The sequence below is a fragment of the Canis lupus genome, chromosome 1 (genome assembly GCF_048164855.1).
Source record: "Canis lupus baileyi chromosome 1, mCanLup2.hap1, whole genome shotgun sequence".
In the NCBI taxonomy this organism is placed as follows: Eukaryota; Metazoa; Chordata; class Mammalia; order Carnivora; family Canidae; genus Canis; species Canis lupus.
This window is the reverse complement of record NC_132838.1, coordinates 93,857,695-93,872,822: the sequence shown is the minus strand read 5'-3', so window position 1 is coordinate 93,872,822 and position 15,128 is coordinate 93,857,695. Positions and strand designations below refer to the sequence as shown.

The following is a 15,128-nucleotide window of genomic DNA, read 5'->3' as shown; positions in this document are numbered from 1 at the left end:
GATGTGCAACGCTTTATTACAAAATTGGCTTTGTGTGAAATGATTTTTGCCTGACCGCAGGCTGATGGAAACGTTCTGAGCACATCTGAGGTAGACCAGGCTAAGCCATGGTGTTCAGCAGGTCAGGTGTATTAAATGCACTTTTGAATTATGATATTTGGTATTTTCAACTTAGCACAGGCTTACTGGGACCTAATCCCATCATAAGTCAAAGGAGATGTGTACACATGATCATAATTGGGTCATTTGAATCAGAATGCTGTGACACAGGGGTTTTTTTATACATAGTGATTCTGTTTGGACAGAATTCTTGGTTGGAGTACAGAAATTCTACCCTCAGAATTTCTGCCTGTTAAATGAATTGAAAATCAGGCCATGGGGCACGAAACAAAATGCCGTATCTTTGTAAAAAAAAAAAATGAACGCTCCTTAGCTGCACTTCCCCTGACATCCTAGGTCTTGAAAAATCAGAGGCTTTAAGCTGGCTCATAAGAACCTTTGCCCCTCATTTCAATAATCAAAATATTTTAAAGTGTCAGGGCTGTTGAATTCCAGAGGGGACCGAACATTTTGATGGCTATCATCAGAAGATGATACTCTGTCAAGGTAGGTAATAAATTTAACAGTTTCTTCTTTTAAAAGGTCTAGAAAAGAAGCTGCATGAGAGTGCTTGTGATTTTCTGTATTAATAAAGACTTTTAAAATAAACTTACTATGACTTTACATATGGACTCAGCCTCACTGTTTTAAGTTAGCAGAAATTTCATTCCGGTTAAACAATTGAGCTAGCGCAGACCACACAAACCGAGGCATGTTTTCCACTCAGACCCAGTGCTCAAGAAAAAAACAAACAAACAAACAAACCGGAAGACCCCAGGGGGTGCCTGTGATGGGCACACTGGAGGTGGCTTAGGGTTGACATTTCTCAGACCAGGAATGGGAAGCCTCAGGACAGCCCTGTGTTGCTCCTGGAGGAGCAAATGTCCAGAAAGACTTCAGTGAGGCACTTGAAACTTTTATATGGTGGTTTCTTTTCTTGAGAAAAGTGTCTGAATCAAGCTCCTGTGGTTCACCCAGATTAAAACTGTTGGGAAGAGATCCCTGGGTGGCGCAGAGGTTTGGCGCCTGCCTTTGGCCCAGGGCGCGATCCTGAAGACCCAGGATCGAGTCCCACGTCAGGCTCCCGGTGCATGGAGCCTGCTTCTCCCTCTGCCTGTGTCTCTGCCTCTCTCTCTCTCTCTCTCTGTGTGTGACTATCATAAATAAATAAAAATTAAAAAAAAAAGATCACTTATTAAAAAAAAAAAAAAAACTGTTGGGAAGTGCTCTGATGCCAAAGGCCAGATTTGCAAAATGGGCATGTGATCCCTCTAGACAATGAAGCTGTATTTATGCAATAGGCTCCTAAGGCCACAGATCAACTGCCCCAAATCCTTTCCAAACCTGCCTCCCGTGAATGGGTACGCTGAACAGTGGTATTCAACACTTGATTAACAGGTGAGCATCTCTGGAGACCCCTAAGGCTAAAAAGGCAGGATTATTCCACTTTCACAAGGAATTAGGAGGGAAATGCCAGCCTTGAGTTACCCAGTAACCATCCTTAAATAGGGCTTAACAATTAATTCTGGACTCTTACCACTTGGGAAAACAAACAAGGCCATCTCATCTGTTTGGATGCAGAGACATCAAATCACTCTCTCCGTGGTGTATTATTTAAATGTAGTGGGGGCAGGATAAACTTTCCCTAAAACCCCCTAAGCCATTTGGCCCTTGGGGGAAATAGAGTTAAGCAGATAAGATAAGAAACACTTGCTTCTCTACCTCTCTCCTTTCCTCCCGCAAATGGCCTCTGCTAGAGCAATTCCAAGATGTTATTTCTTTACTAGAAACCTGACTTTATTTTAGCACAAGGTTCTGAAGGTGCAAATCTGACTCTGAGGATTCCGTTAACTTCCACAGGGTTTTTTTTTGGGGGGGGGGAGCATCAAGAGTGGGAGTAGGCAATGCCAAATATTCTGAAATTCAGAAGCATCCCTGGAGAAGAAGGAGCATGAGGTCGGGAGGCTACCAGTCCACCCCCTTTTCCACAAATCCAGCTCCTGTTTCCAAAGGGAAGATGGGGATCTCAAAGGCCTCTCACCTGCTGAGTGTCCCCACCTGTGTGAGCTCCCAGTGGAAAGGAGACCGACTCCAACCCCAAAGGGGTGCGTCTCAGAACCCAAATTGTAAGACAGGCAAATAGAAATTCATGATCTAAGTAGGAACAACTCATACCTCTGAGCAATGGCTCAGACCACCACTTAGTCCAGTAATCTGTCAGGTGTGAATCATTTAAATACACCCTTGTTTAAAAACAAGCAAATAGGACTTAAAAAAATTGTTTTCAGTAGAAAAACAACGTGGAGAGCAAGGAAGCTCAAGGAGGCTATTCTGGGAGATTACCAGGGTGGGGAAGCAAGACATCTGAGTTATGTTAGCTCTTTCCCCAATGACCTCCTGTGGGCCATTCAGTGCACACCTCCGAGTCTGGGCAAGAATTTGGCCCAGGGTGAGCGGCCAACACCCTCTTCCTCGCTCCCCTTGGGGACCTCCGGCCATCCCCGAGGCTAAGGTCCTCCTTCCAGGCCAACGGAGGACCCTAATCCACGCTGGATCCCTGTCCCGGCAGCACGGTGCTGGTGCTGGTGCTGGTGCTGCTGGTGCTGCTGGCGCTGGTGGTGCTGGTGGGAATGGGGGTAAAGCACATAGGACTGAAAACGTGATAATGAACCACGTTTGCTTCCCAAACGGGAAGAACCGAGGGCTTCCTCCCCCCTTCCAAGCCCCTCTGATCATTCGGGGGTCCCCGAGGAGCTCTGCTCCCCGCACGCACACCCCGCCGGCCGAGGGGGGCGCCCGGGTGCCCCCGCCGCGCCTCGCCCACCCGCGCACCCGCCGGCCCCGCACGCGGCCTGGGCGCCGGGAGCGCGTGAGGGCGCGCGCCGCCCCCCGCCCCCGCCCCCGCCCCCGCCCCGCGCTCACCTAGCACCACGGCGGCCACGGTGGACAGCAGCAGCCAGTTGTTCCTCAGGAAGCGCCTGCAGTCGCATCCCTTCCTCGCCGGCTTGCCCATGGCGGGCGCTGGCGCCGGGAGCCGCCGCTATTGTGCGCTGGGCTCGGCCGTGCGCGCGGGGACCGGCGGGGGCTCCGCGGCGCGGCGGGGCGGGATGCGGGCGCGCGGGGAGAGGGTGCGCGCCGGCCGCCGCGGTCGCTGTCACCGCCGCGGTCCCCGCCGCCACCTGAGACCGCGCGCCGCGCCCGCCGCCCCTCGCAGGCAGTGGCGTCGGGCGCGCCCGGCTCCTCCTGCCGCCGCCGCGCTCTGCGGAGCCGGGGCCAACCAGCGCGGACGGAGGGCGGGGCGGGGCGGGGCGGGGGGGCCGGGAGCCCGCTGCCCCGCGCCCGCCCAGTCCTCACCCGGACTCTCTCGCCTTCCTCTTCTTCTTCTTCTTCTTTTTTTTTTTTCTTTAAATCCTGCCAGACCAGCTTTTCAGATGTCGGCTTTCCTCCTCTCCGAGCCCAGGTGGGCGGAGCCACGGTGGTTTGGGCCTCTCCCCGCACACCCCCGCCCTCCCCTCCCGCACACCCCCTCCCCTCCTCGAGCCAACCCCTGGCACCGCGAAGCCCTTGCCGGTGGGGAGAGGTGAGGGACCCTGGGCTCTGTCGTGGGTGCTCTCTGCTCCCCGCAGCAGCCTCGGATTTGCCAGGCGTCTGGAGAGCTTGAAGCCCCTGGCGGGAGGGGAAGAGTGCGGGGCGGCGGGGGGACAACAGGACTCCGTGAGCTCTCGCCTGCTGCCCCCTCCCTGCCCCCACCCGGACTACTAACTCTTCTCTCTGAGTAGCGGGAGGCGAGGCACCAGTGGGATGGTCCGTGGACACAGGGCTTGCAGCGGGCCCCCTTAGAGCTTGACTGGCTCTGTGGCCGCCGAAGGCCCCCCCCCCCCCCCCAACTGTGAGATTTGGCAGAGCAATTAGGTCTGAGCACCCGGCCCAGCTGGGAGAAGGTGGGCCCGCCCCTAAGGCCAAAGGCACTGGAAAGGCAAACAGGGGAGTTGGAGAAACTGGGTAAGTGGTGCCAAATATATTCCGCGAGGCTAAGTGAATTTTCGAGTTCTCTTCTATTCTTCTACCCCATTATTTCACCGTCACTTATGCAAACTCTTTCCTTTCCTTCCCCACCTCACCACCTCTGCAGCTCCAGGCTGCCTTGCTGTCAGCTTTCCTAACATTAGGTAAGCTCTGCACCTTTTCTTTGCTATTGTGGAGGCTACTCTCTGAATGGGGAGGGTGGGGGAGCTTCCCAACTGGATTGTCTAGTGACTAAACCCCCACAATTAGAGCTTCATTCCTTTGGCTGAAATTGATGCAAGCCTTCTTCAAGAGATAATCATTCAGCTTTATGAACCACGTACACGTTAGTATGAATGACTTTGGCAGCTCCCTTCCAGAAACTAAATTTTGAGAGAGGAAGGATAGAAAGGTACCAAGGTCACTGTGTGCCTGAGCAGGAGCTGAGGAAATGTCAGAAGGAGAGAAACTATCAAGAAAGAGAGGCCAGAAATAGCCATCCCACAGTAGAAAAGCTGGAAATACTCAGGTGTCCATCATGAAAGGAATGGCAAGTATGTCATGGAACTGTCATGCAGTAGCACACTATGTAGCCTATAGAAAGGAAGTTTATGAACTTTCTAATTGCATGAGATAGCAGATGTTAATAATATTAGGAGGAAAAAAGGAAGATTGAATTGTGTATATAATTGGTCACAGGTATGTAAAGCAAACATAGACAACAAAATCATATACTTCGGAAAGAAGTCTCGGAGGACATATGCTAAAATTTTAACAATGGTGGTCTTTGGGTGATATAATAGCACGTTCAATTCTTTCTGCATTCTATCATCTTTCTGCATTTTCCTGAGTGTTTACCATAAGCATATTCATGTTCCTTACAGTTGTGGGCAGGGCTGTATTTAAGAGATAAACAGGCCCTAAAGAGAGAAAAAAAAGTGGAAGACCTAAGATGAATTTTGTACATGACAACTTTTTGAGGTAGAGTAGAATAACTACACCTGGGTTTTGTGGGTAGGATATTTAGGTTTAAATCCCAGTACCATCACTTACCAGCTAGGTAACTTTGGGCAAGTTGCTTACATTTCTTTGTGACTCAGTTTCTATATCTGTAACATGGAGGCATTAATATTATTTCTCTCATGAGGGTATTGTAAGAGTTGAATACAATATTTGTAAGAGGCTTACTGACTGGCTCACAATCAGCACCAGTACTGGTTTTACTTGGAGTCAACCTGAGCTGACATCTTTTACTCCCTCTCTCCTGTGGCCTGCCTGTCAGGAACGTACCCTGAGCTACATCAGACCCACGAGAACCCTTGCATATTTATCAACAGTAATTGCTCATATATAGCACATACTTGCTTTATGCTTATTTAAATTATGCAATTTTAAAATAGCACAATATGAAAAGACGAATAAAGCCAAAATGCATACACTCATTTTGAAATGATAAAAATCTTCTAAATTAGATATAAAAGTCAAGAATCTCAAAAGTTCAAAGCAGGTGGGCCAAGTGAATAATAAACTGCATTTATGCCATTGCTCCATGGCGGTTCCACTTTAGGCGGCCATAAAAAATAATTAATAAGCAGACACAATGCACTTACCATGTGCCAGCACCTCTCTAACCACTTTGCACATATTAACTCCTTTGATCCTCCCAACAACTGAATGTGGTAGGGATGGTGGTTACCTCAAGGGACTGTTGGAAGAATCAGATAAGATATTGTGTGTCATCATCATCTTCATCTTACAGCTGAGGAGTCTAAGGCAAACAGAAGGTCAGTAACTTCCTTCAGTTCCCTCTGTTAGTAGGAAGACAATTAAGGTGAACTAGGCGGTCTGGCTCAAGGTAAATGCACCAACTCTGTGCATGAAGCCACCACCATAGGAGGTAACAAATACAGATTTGTTACAGGGAAATTACTTGAGTTGCTTTATACAAGATCTTCAGGAGTCCATTCGTCCAAAAACAGGAGACATTAGGGTGTCCTGAAGTGCTGTGCTCAGGTGGAAGCTGCCTACATTTTATAGGGCAGTGGCTGAACTCTTGAATTCACTCTCCTTTGCTGCTACTGGCACCTAATTCTATGATTTCTTTGCCTAAGATAAGCATCACTTTGGGGAGGGACCAAAGGATGCTTAGGGAGACCCCTAGGGCTTCAGTTTTATTATTTTATTTTCATTGACTATGATAGTCATGGATGCAAGTGATCTCAAATTGGACAAAAGTTAAGAGGCATTTCCCTTGTAAAGCATTTCTTAATATATTACATTTTGCCAGTGTGGGTTCTTTTTTGTATTTTTTATTTATTTATTTTAGCATTTAAATAACCCTGGCATTCATTTCTTTTAGTGTTACTGTTCTTCTCTCCCCACTCCCACCCCCCGCCACTGCCCTTAATTGTTGACTCATGAACTCTCTTGTTAGTTATTAAAGAAAGGAGACTTTGACTTTACCATACAAGGTTACATCATCAGGTGACAGTGTGGGCTTATATATTACTTGGGACAGAAATGAAAGCATTCAGAGACAAAAAGTAAAGCATCAGCTTCTGATCAACTCCAGAAATAGTATGCTGGTTGCATCCTACCATCATAAAACATACACAGTTGGTTGCTTTGTTCTCGTGCTGTGGTGATGGGGAGAAGGAGGTCATGGGGTACCAGAGTCTCCTTCAGCATCTATAGTTGTGCAGCCATTCATGACCGATGGGTGGTAAGAAGAATGGTGTCAGCATATTCAGACATTCTTTTAGCAGTCTCTTCCTTATTTAATTCTTCTCGTGACTATACGTTAAGATGTAAAAGAACTGTAAGTAATTAAATCTTCACAATAATCCTCCAAGCAATATTTTATAAAGATGATCTGGCCCAAAGAGGCTTATTTATTGTTTAGATGTCTTTGAACTCTGAATTCAACAGAACTTTGCCCACGGGCTTTATTGCTTACTTTGACAAACTGAAGAACAATTTCATTTTATTTTAGAATATATATAACTATATATAGTTATTTGCTTCATAGAAGCTGTGTGTCCTTGAACAAGTCATTTAACCTCTCTCAACCTCATTTCCTCATCTGAAGATACCATTTGAAGTAATGAATACAAATGGCTGATGTGTATTTGAAGAATAAACAAGTTTTCAGACTCACAAGGACTCAAGGAAAGGAAAACTTAAACCATATTCGTTTGCTAGTTAAGCAAAAGTATTTTAGGATAAAACATTTTAAAATGCATAATTCTAACATTATAAGTTGTAAACTTAGAGAAAGCATGCAGAAATGGGCAGCGTCACATACTACTGGTAGACCTAAAAATGTGCTATGACTTTTCTGAGGATAATTAGCCAATTTGTAACATCTTTCAACAAAAGTGTATTCCTTAACTCCATCATTCTACCTCTACAAATTTATTCCAAAAAAGTGAGGGGAGGGGGCAGTCCATTCCAGTTCAGTTGGGAACAGTTTCACTATCTCATAAAGTGGATTGGCTAAAGATTGGTTACATGTGTAAAGATACACTGGACAATGGAACACCGTTCAGGTATTGAAGAACGTATTTCAGCAGAATGTTGAATTAGATGGGAAAATAGTAAGACATACAACTATGGTTTGAAATGATGGAAGTAAGTTATAAAACAGTGAGTCAGTTGTTTTTTATGATGAGGCTGTTGTCATTTATTATTTGTATACTGAAAATATAAAACTTAAAATATGCATATTATAATTCCAATTAAGTCTCTCTGTGTGTATAAGATAGTAATCTGAATGTTACTCTTGTGCAAACACATGTCTTTGCCCTGCTAGGCCAAGGTATTCATATGCTTGGGAGATTAGGATTTGTCACAGAAGGAATTTAAAGAAAAAAATGTACTAACATTCCACTTCTACATGAAATGCAGGATTATGTAGCAGGAAAGACTATTATCATGAGAAAGAATGTTTCATATTCCTTCATCTCCTCATTATAATATCAAATCCCAGCATGGAAGATCCATCTCTTAGGATTCTCTGTAGTGGAGGGAAGACACCCCATTACCTATAGCAGCTGTCACTCTGTTGCAGCAAGAGGTGAAGACACAGGGAAATTAGATGAAAGACTCACCACTTTCTGGTCAAGGGAATGGTGGGAAGATGAAAGAGAGATGCTGGTCCTGTTTTCTCTCTCCAGGCTTTGTCCAGGAAGGGAGTCTATGCTAGAGAATAGGAGGCGACAGCTCTGTCCCCACTGCCCATTAGGGGGCTGCCTCCCCAGCTGTCCCTTACCAACCTAGGTTACAGCCACATCAACACAAATGTGGCAGGAAGTGTAGTCAGGCAAGGAGAGGATCTGAGATTTTACTTCCCAGCCACCCTTGGCTCCTGGTGGCAGGGATGCTGAAGAGAGCCATGGGATGGTCATCACAGGATAAGGCAACTCTCAGAGTTCTGACGGTGTGTGTGTGTGTGTGTGTGTGTGTGTGTGTGTGTGAGAGAGAGAGAGAGAGAGAGAGAGAGAGACGACTCAATGCAGAGACTAACCTATTTATTACTACCAGTGGTGGAGGTGAGAGTAAGGCCGTGGTAGATGTGCCTCAGCTCAAACGAAGCCAAGAGAAAGAACAGAATATATCTTCCCAACTGCAGATTTCAACCATGAAGGGCAAATGGGACCAGGGAAAATGTTCTGGACACTAGGAGCTAAGCAAGTCCACATGTTACATTGGGTTGTTCATGTTTTAAAGTCTCTTTTATTCTGCAACAGATTCCCCCCCAACCCCCAGCCCATCATCTTATTTGTTTGTTGAAGGGACTAGGTAATTTGTCCTACAAAATTGTCCACACACTGGATTTGACTGATTGTTTTTTCATGGTGGCAATTAATTTGTGCCCCCCCCCCCACTATTCCCCCTAAGCTGGTGGTTAAATCTAGAGATTTGATAGTTAGCAATGCTAAGATTGAACGAACAGTGGATTCTGATGTCAGCCTGATTCATCTGTGATAAATTCACCATCAACCTTTTGAATATGGTTTTGGCATCTGTTAGTGATGGTTGCTTAAGATCATTTTATTTAATTTGTTCTAATTCTATCATTCCTCTGAATATATTTGCTGGAATTCTTCTATAAAAAGAATTTTTATCGCATAATTATTTGGTTACCCTGAAATAAGAGTTTGTACAGAAAAGGCAGGATCCATGATTAGCTTTTTCCCTTTATTGGTTTTCTAAATAATGAATCGGTACACTAGCAACCTCCATTGGTGACTAATGATGTTTTGTTTCCTTGTTTTTATTAGTGTTATTTTTTTATTAGTGTTATTATGAATACTACTGTTGAACACTGATGAACACTGTATTAGTGTTATTATGAATACTAGTGTTATTATGAATACTTTTATTACTGTTATTATGAAACACCACTCCATCCAAAGTGTGTAAATCCATGTGCACATAGATTTATATTTGTTGGGTAGATTTATGTGTTTCAGTCAATTATAATTATTCTTTTTCTTGCTCAAATTGTCCCATCCTTGGCTAATGGGAGTCCCTTAATTTTGGCTCCCATGTCTTTTGGCAAAACCATTTGTCTTCAAGTAGTGTTCTTATTTTCTGGCTCAGAAAGATGTCCCAAGACCCTCTTGTACATTTCTTGCTCTGGAATCAACCATTTCTCCAAAGGCTCTAGATTCCTTTTCATGGAAAATCGTATTTAGAAGCTACAGTCTTGGCATGGGGGTGCTCATTGCTACCAGGTTGTCAATGTTTCTAAACATTTAGTGGACGGCTCTCAAAAATACATAGTTCATAGAAAGGGAAAAATAATGAGTCCACACTGATATTTTCTATTCAAATTTTCTTATTGTGGTAAAATATTCATAATAAATGTTACCAGTTTTAAACAATTTTTAAATGTACAGTTTTGTGGCAGTAAGTGGATCCACATTGTTCTGCAACCATTACCACCATCTATTTTCAGGGCTTTTTCATCTTCCTAAACTGAAACTCTCCCCATTAAATACTAACTCCCCACTCCTTTTTCTCAGCTCCTGGCAATCCCCTTTCTATATTCTGTATCTATGGATATTTATGCTTTTGCGATTGGTTTGTTTCACTTAGCATAATGTTCTCAAGGGTCATCTGTGTTGACATGAGTCAGGATTCCTTCCTTTTTATAGCTGAATAGTATCCCATTGTGTGTGTGCGTGTGTGCGTGCGTATACCACATTTGTTTATCCATTCATTGATGAACACTTGGGTTGTGAATAATGCTGCTATGAAAATGGGTGTATCAATATCTGTTTGAGTCCCTGCTTTCAGTTCTTCGATGTATATACCAGAAGTAGAATTCCATGTGGAAATTCTATGTAATATTTTGAGGACCTTCCATACTGTTTTCCACTTTGGCTGCACCATTATACATTCCTACCAGCAGTGCACGACGGTTCCAGTTTCTCCACATCCTCATCAATACTTGTTCTTTTCTCTTTCTTTTAATAGTAGCCATCCTAATGTGTATGAGTCAATTCAAATTTAACACTAGAGTTTGATTAAACTTCTTTGATTTTACTCTTATATCACTTTTTTCTTTACTTTGAAAATCTTGGTTCTTAAAGACATTAAGTATTTATTTCCTAATTCTATAATGTACACATAGTAGTAAAAAATATATATATACATATCAACAGGGGCACCTGGGTGTCTCACTTGGTTAAGTGTTCGACTCTTGATTTGAGCTCAGGTCATGATCTCAGGGTCATGAGATTGAGCCCTGCATTGGGCTCCATGCTGTATGGAGTCTGCTTGAGATTCTCTCTCTCTGAAAACAAAATATGTATATGGGATGGCTGGGTGGCTTAGTGGTTGGGCGCCTGCCTTCAGCTCAGGTTGTGATCCTGGAATCTGGGATCAAGTCCCACATTGGGCTTTCTGCAAGGAACCTGCTTCTCCCTCTGCCTATGTCTCTGCCTCTCTTTCTGTGTCTCTCATGAGTAAATAAATAAATCTTAAAAAATGTATACATCAACATTACTTCTAATGGTAAGACAATTGAATGCAGCTTAATTGTTTCTTTGTGGTTCTTTTCACCCCAGAATATATCTCTCAAGTCATATATAGTCAAATTACTATGTTCAGTGGTCTCTTGAAGTAATTATTTTCCCTCTGTGGTTATGCCATCAATTTGATTTAAAGAATGTAAAACATTTACTTAGTTCAGTCAAATCTATAAAACAGCACAATCAGAGAATTCTTATTTTGCTCTTCATCTCCTCTCCCTCTCACCGTATGTGACACTTTGTAGATTTCTATTGGGTTCGTCCTTCAGTTGGTTCTTTTTAGAAAACATAAACAAAATATTTATACTTCTATTCTCTCGCCCTTTATTACACAGAGGTAACATCTTCTAAGCCCTGTTCTATGCCTCCCTTTTTTTCATTTATCCTGGTGCTCATTCAATATTATGATACAGAGATCTTGCTCATTCCTTTTAATGTTCAATATTCCTTTGTGTAGCTATTGGTATAAAGAAGTCTTCCTCATTCCTTTGAACTGCTACAGAATACTATATTGTGTGGATAGACCCATAGTTGTTTTTTTTTTTTAACAAGCTTCCCACTGATAGACATTTGGTTTGTTTCCAGTTTTTGCTATTATTAATAATATCACATTGACCTCACTCAGAAGTATGCTGGCAAGTGACCAACAAACTCTCCAGGAAAAAAAAAAAAAAAAAAAAAAAAGAAAGAAAGAAAGAAAGAAAGAAAGAAAGAAAGAAAGAAAGAAAGAAAAAGAAAAAAAGAATTCCTGAATTTTAACATTTATTGATTTACATGGTGAAAGACTCCCATCCTGGCCAATTTCAAGCTACCAACATGAAATCACGTCATGTGGAGTTAGAAAGACATGTCTAGTAACAGCATTATGAAGTACTTCTTCCATACTAGTGGAACAGATGTACAGGACCTCAAGGGCATAGATAATAATAAAAGGCTATAAAAATAATTAGGAAATAGTGAGTTTTGAGTATTTATTACCTTTCTTTTTTATATAGTTTATTTAGCTTTACATTTATATAATTTTACTTCTTTATTTTCAGAGAAAGAGAGAGAGTGCAAGTGGGGGGAGGGGCAGAAGGATTGAGAGAGAATCTTAAGCAGACCCATGTTAAGCACAGAGCCACACTCAGGGCTGGATCTCATGACCTGAGATCATGACCTGAGTCACAACCAAGAGTTGGATGCTTAACTGACTGAGCCACCAGGTACCCCTAATTTTATTTTTTAAAATGGAATTGTTTAGGGATGCTTGGGTGGCTCAGTCAAGCATCTCCACTTGACTCAAGTCAGAATCTAGGGTCCATGTTGGGCTCTCTACTCAGCTGAGAGTCTGCTGCTCCTTCTCCCTCTCCCTCTGCACCACCATCGGCTCTTCTGAGCCAGTATGAGCCATCACATTGTTAAATCCACACCTCATTTTTATACTTGAATAGAAAGTTCTGTCTGCCTAAGCTAGAGACCATCTGTTTTTCTCTCAGGAAGAGAAGTTCAAAGGTAGGCAGCCCAGTGCTTATGTTGGAGCTCCATCGTCAGTGGTATCCCATGCTCTTTCCTCTCTGCTCTGCTATCTTAGCCTTATCATCCAAAGTAGTTGATGGAGCGCCAGGTATCATGTCCATATGCCAGATAGCAGGAGAAAGGAAGTGGGGAAAGGCAGAGGGTTTACACTGCTCTATTGAATCAGTTACTTTTTAGGATATTCCTGGAGGCCCCATCTAGCACTCTGTTTACCATTTACGATATAGTACTTGGCTACCTGGTCATATCTAGCTGTAAGAAAAGCTGGGAAATGGGGACAATTGTGCAGATTGCTGCCTCAAATAAAATCAGGTTTTTCTCTCTTAATTTACTAAGTAAGAGATGAAAAGTGAATATTAGCTAGGCAACTAGCAATCTGCACTTCTATTGTAATTCTGGATTTTTCTCTTAATGTTATCAGTTTTTGCTCTCCATATATCAGAGTTGTATTATTAGATACATAAAACTTTAGATAATTTTGTGATATATTGACACTTATTTTTATGAAATATCACTCTTAATCCTTAGTAATGCTTACTCTTTAAAAGGTATCTTCTTTTCTAAAGGTTATGCTACCTTTATTTTAATTAGTATTTTCATGATATATAATTTTCTATACTTTTTTTTTGGAAGGAAGCACATTTTATTTATAAATCACTTTTACCATAACTGATATAACTGACCCATCTGATTGCCCATTGCTAGTTGGGTTCCTTCTGGAATATTGAGGTATTCCCCAGGGTTTGTGATAGCCGATAGATCCATGGTCACTGGGCAGATCAATACTGTGGAGGGGCTACTATGATGCTCTGTAGAGCTTGGCTTTGGGCTGATCCCTGGGAAGCTGGGTGAGGTGGTGGTGGAGCTGCTACTCAGTGACCTGAGCCTGCAATTCACTTTCCACAGCCTCCAGTGAGAGGTGTGTGTGTCCACAGTGGTGTGTCCACTTGCAATCTGATATTGGTGAGTTTCTTATTTATAATTAGACTTGTTCAATCTGTTAGAAGTCAACTTTATGTAAGACATGATTTTAAAGCAGCTCACAGAAAAACTGGCTGCCCAGATTTAGGAATAAATCTGGATAGTTGACAAGTTTAGCATTGTTAAAAGGAGTATGGAGGGATTGAGAAATTTTCAGAGGATGCCAGGCTATAGTCATTAAATATGCTCAGCCTTACAGATTCTTACAGAAATATGAAGAGAATATTTTTCTTTTATGAAATATTACTCTTGATCTTTAGTAATGGTTTATGTCTAAAAGTCTTCTAAAAAATAAATGTCTTCTAATACTAGTCTTCTAATAACTTTATTTTAATTAGTGTCTTCATGACAAATAATTTTCTGTATTTTTAAAACTTCTATATCCTTATTATTTAGAGTGTATCTTTTGAAAGTAGGAAACAGTTGGCTTTGATTTTCTTTTCAGTCTGCAAAGCTTAGTTCTTACATTGAGTATTTATTTATGCTTAATTCAGTTACTAATATAGTTTGAATTCTATCAAAAATATTTGTTGTACTTGTTTTATGTTTTTTTTTCTTTTATTACTTGCTTCTTTTGGGCTTAAATATTTTTTTATCATTCCAATCAACATGTTGGTTATACATTCTTTATTTGTGGAGATTACTACTACATTCATTTTTGAATTATTAGTGTCTGATATAAATTGGTACTTCTACATAATGACAGGATCTTGGAACATATGAACTCTACCTTTGATGCTTATATTGTTATACATTTTATTCTACTTACTTAATTTTTTAAAAAAGATTTTATTTTTTTATTCATGAGAGATGGAGAGAGATGCAGAGACACAGGCAGAGGGAGAAGCAGGCTTCCTGTGGGGAGGCTGATGAGAGACTCAATCCCAGGACCCCAGGATCACAACTTCGCCCAAAGGCAGATGCTCAACCACTGAGCCACCCATGTGCCCCAGAATGCATTTGTTCCTACCTCAGTCCCTATCCTGGTGCTGTGCAGACACTTCATGCGCCAGACTTGGTGCTGCTCTGCTCCTGACTGGGCTCCTGGTCCTGACTTGCTCTTCATGCCCACACACTAGCTTTGGCCCACCCGGACCTTGGAAGAGTGTTTCTTGCTTGTCTGGTAACTGTGGACAACTTATTACTTGGGCAAGCCAGAGAACTTTTTCAGCATCCAATAGACTATCACCACATCTTTTCCAACTAGGTCTGCATCCCAGCTTTGTCATGAGGGTCCTCTTCTAAGTTTGTTCATCCTTGGGCATTTTCTTCAGGGCTAGTATATTCTGTAGCATAGTCTTTATGTCTCTATAGTTACTCCTCTGTTGGAATTAGTAGTTCTTTTTTTAAAGACTTTATTTATTTATTTGTTTGTTTATTTATTTATTTTAGAGAGAGTGCGCCTTTGCATGGGTGGGGGAGGGGAAGGGTAGAGGGAGAGAGAGAATTAGATAATTTCAAGCAGACTCCATGCTGAACATGCTA

The 15,128-nt window shown here is 42.4% G+C and overlaps 1 protein-coding gene and 1 long non-coding RNA gene across 2 annotated transcripts in view; one reads left to right on the top strand and one right to left on the bottom strand.

The window, feature by feature from the left end:
* Positions 1–3,184, bottom strand: part of SLC1A1 (solute carrier family 1 member 1) — an 80,084-nt gene extending 76,900 nt beyond the window's left edge. The window contains exon 1 of the mRNA XM_072840279.1: positions 3,022–3,184. Coding sequence (XP_072696380.1) covers positions 3,022–3,112 — 91 coding nt within the window. The 5' untranslated portion in view covers positions 3,113–3,184. The remainder of the gene's footprint in view (positions 1–3,021) is intronic.
* A 240-nt stretch (positions 3,185–3,424) lies between these two features.
* Positions 3,425–15,128, top strand: part of LOC140640849 (uncharacterized) — a 49,920-nt gene continuing 38,216 nt past the window's right edge. The window contains exon 1 of the long non-coding RNA XR_012037461.1: positions 3,425–4,101. This is a non-coding gene — a long non-coding RNA (uncharacterized lncRNA). The remainder of the gene's footprint in view (positions 4,102–15,128) is intronic.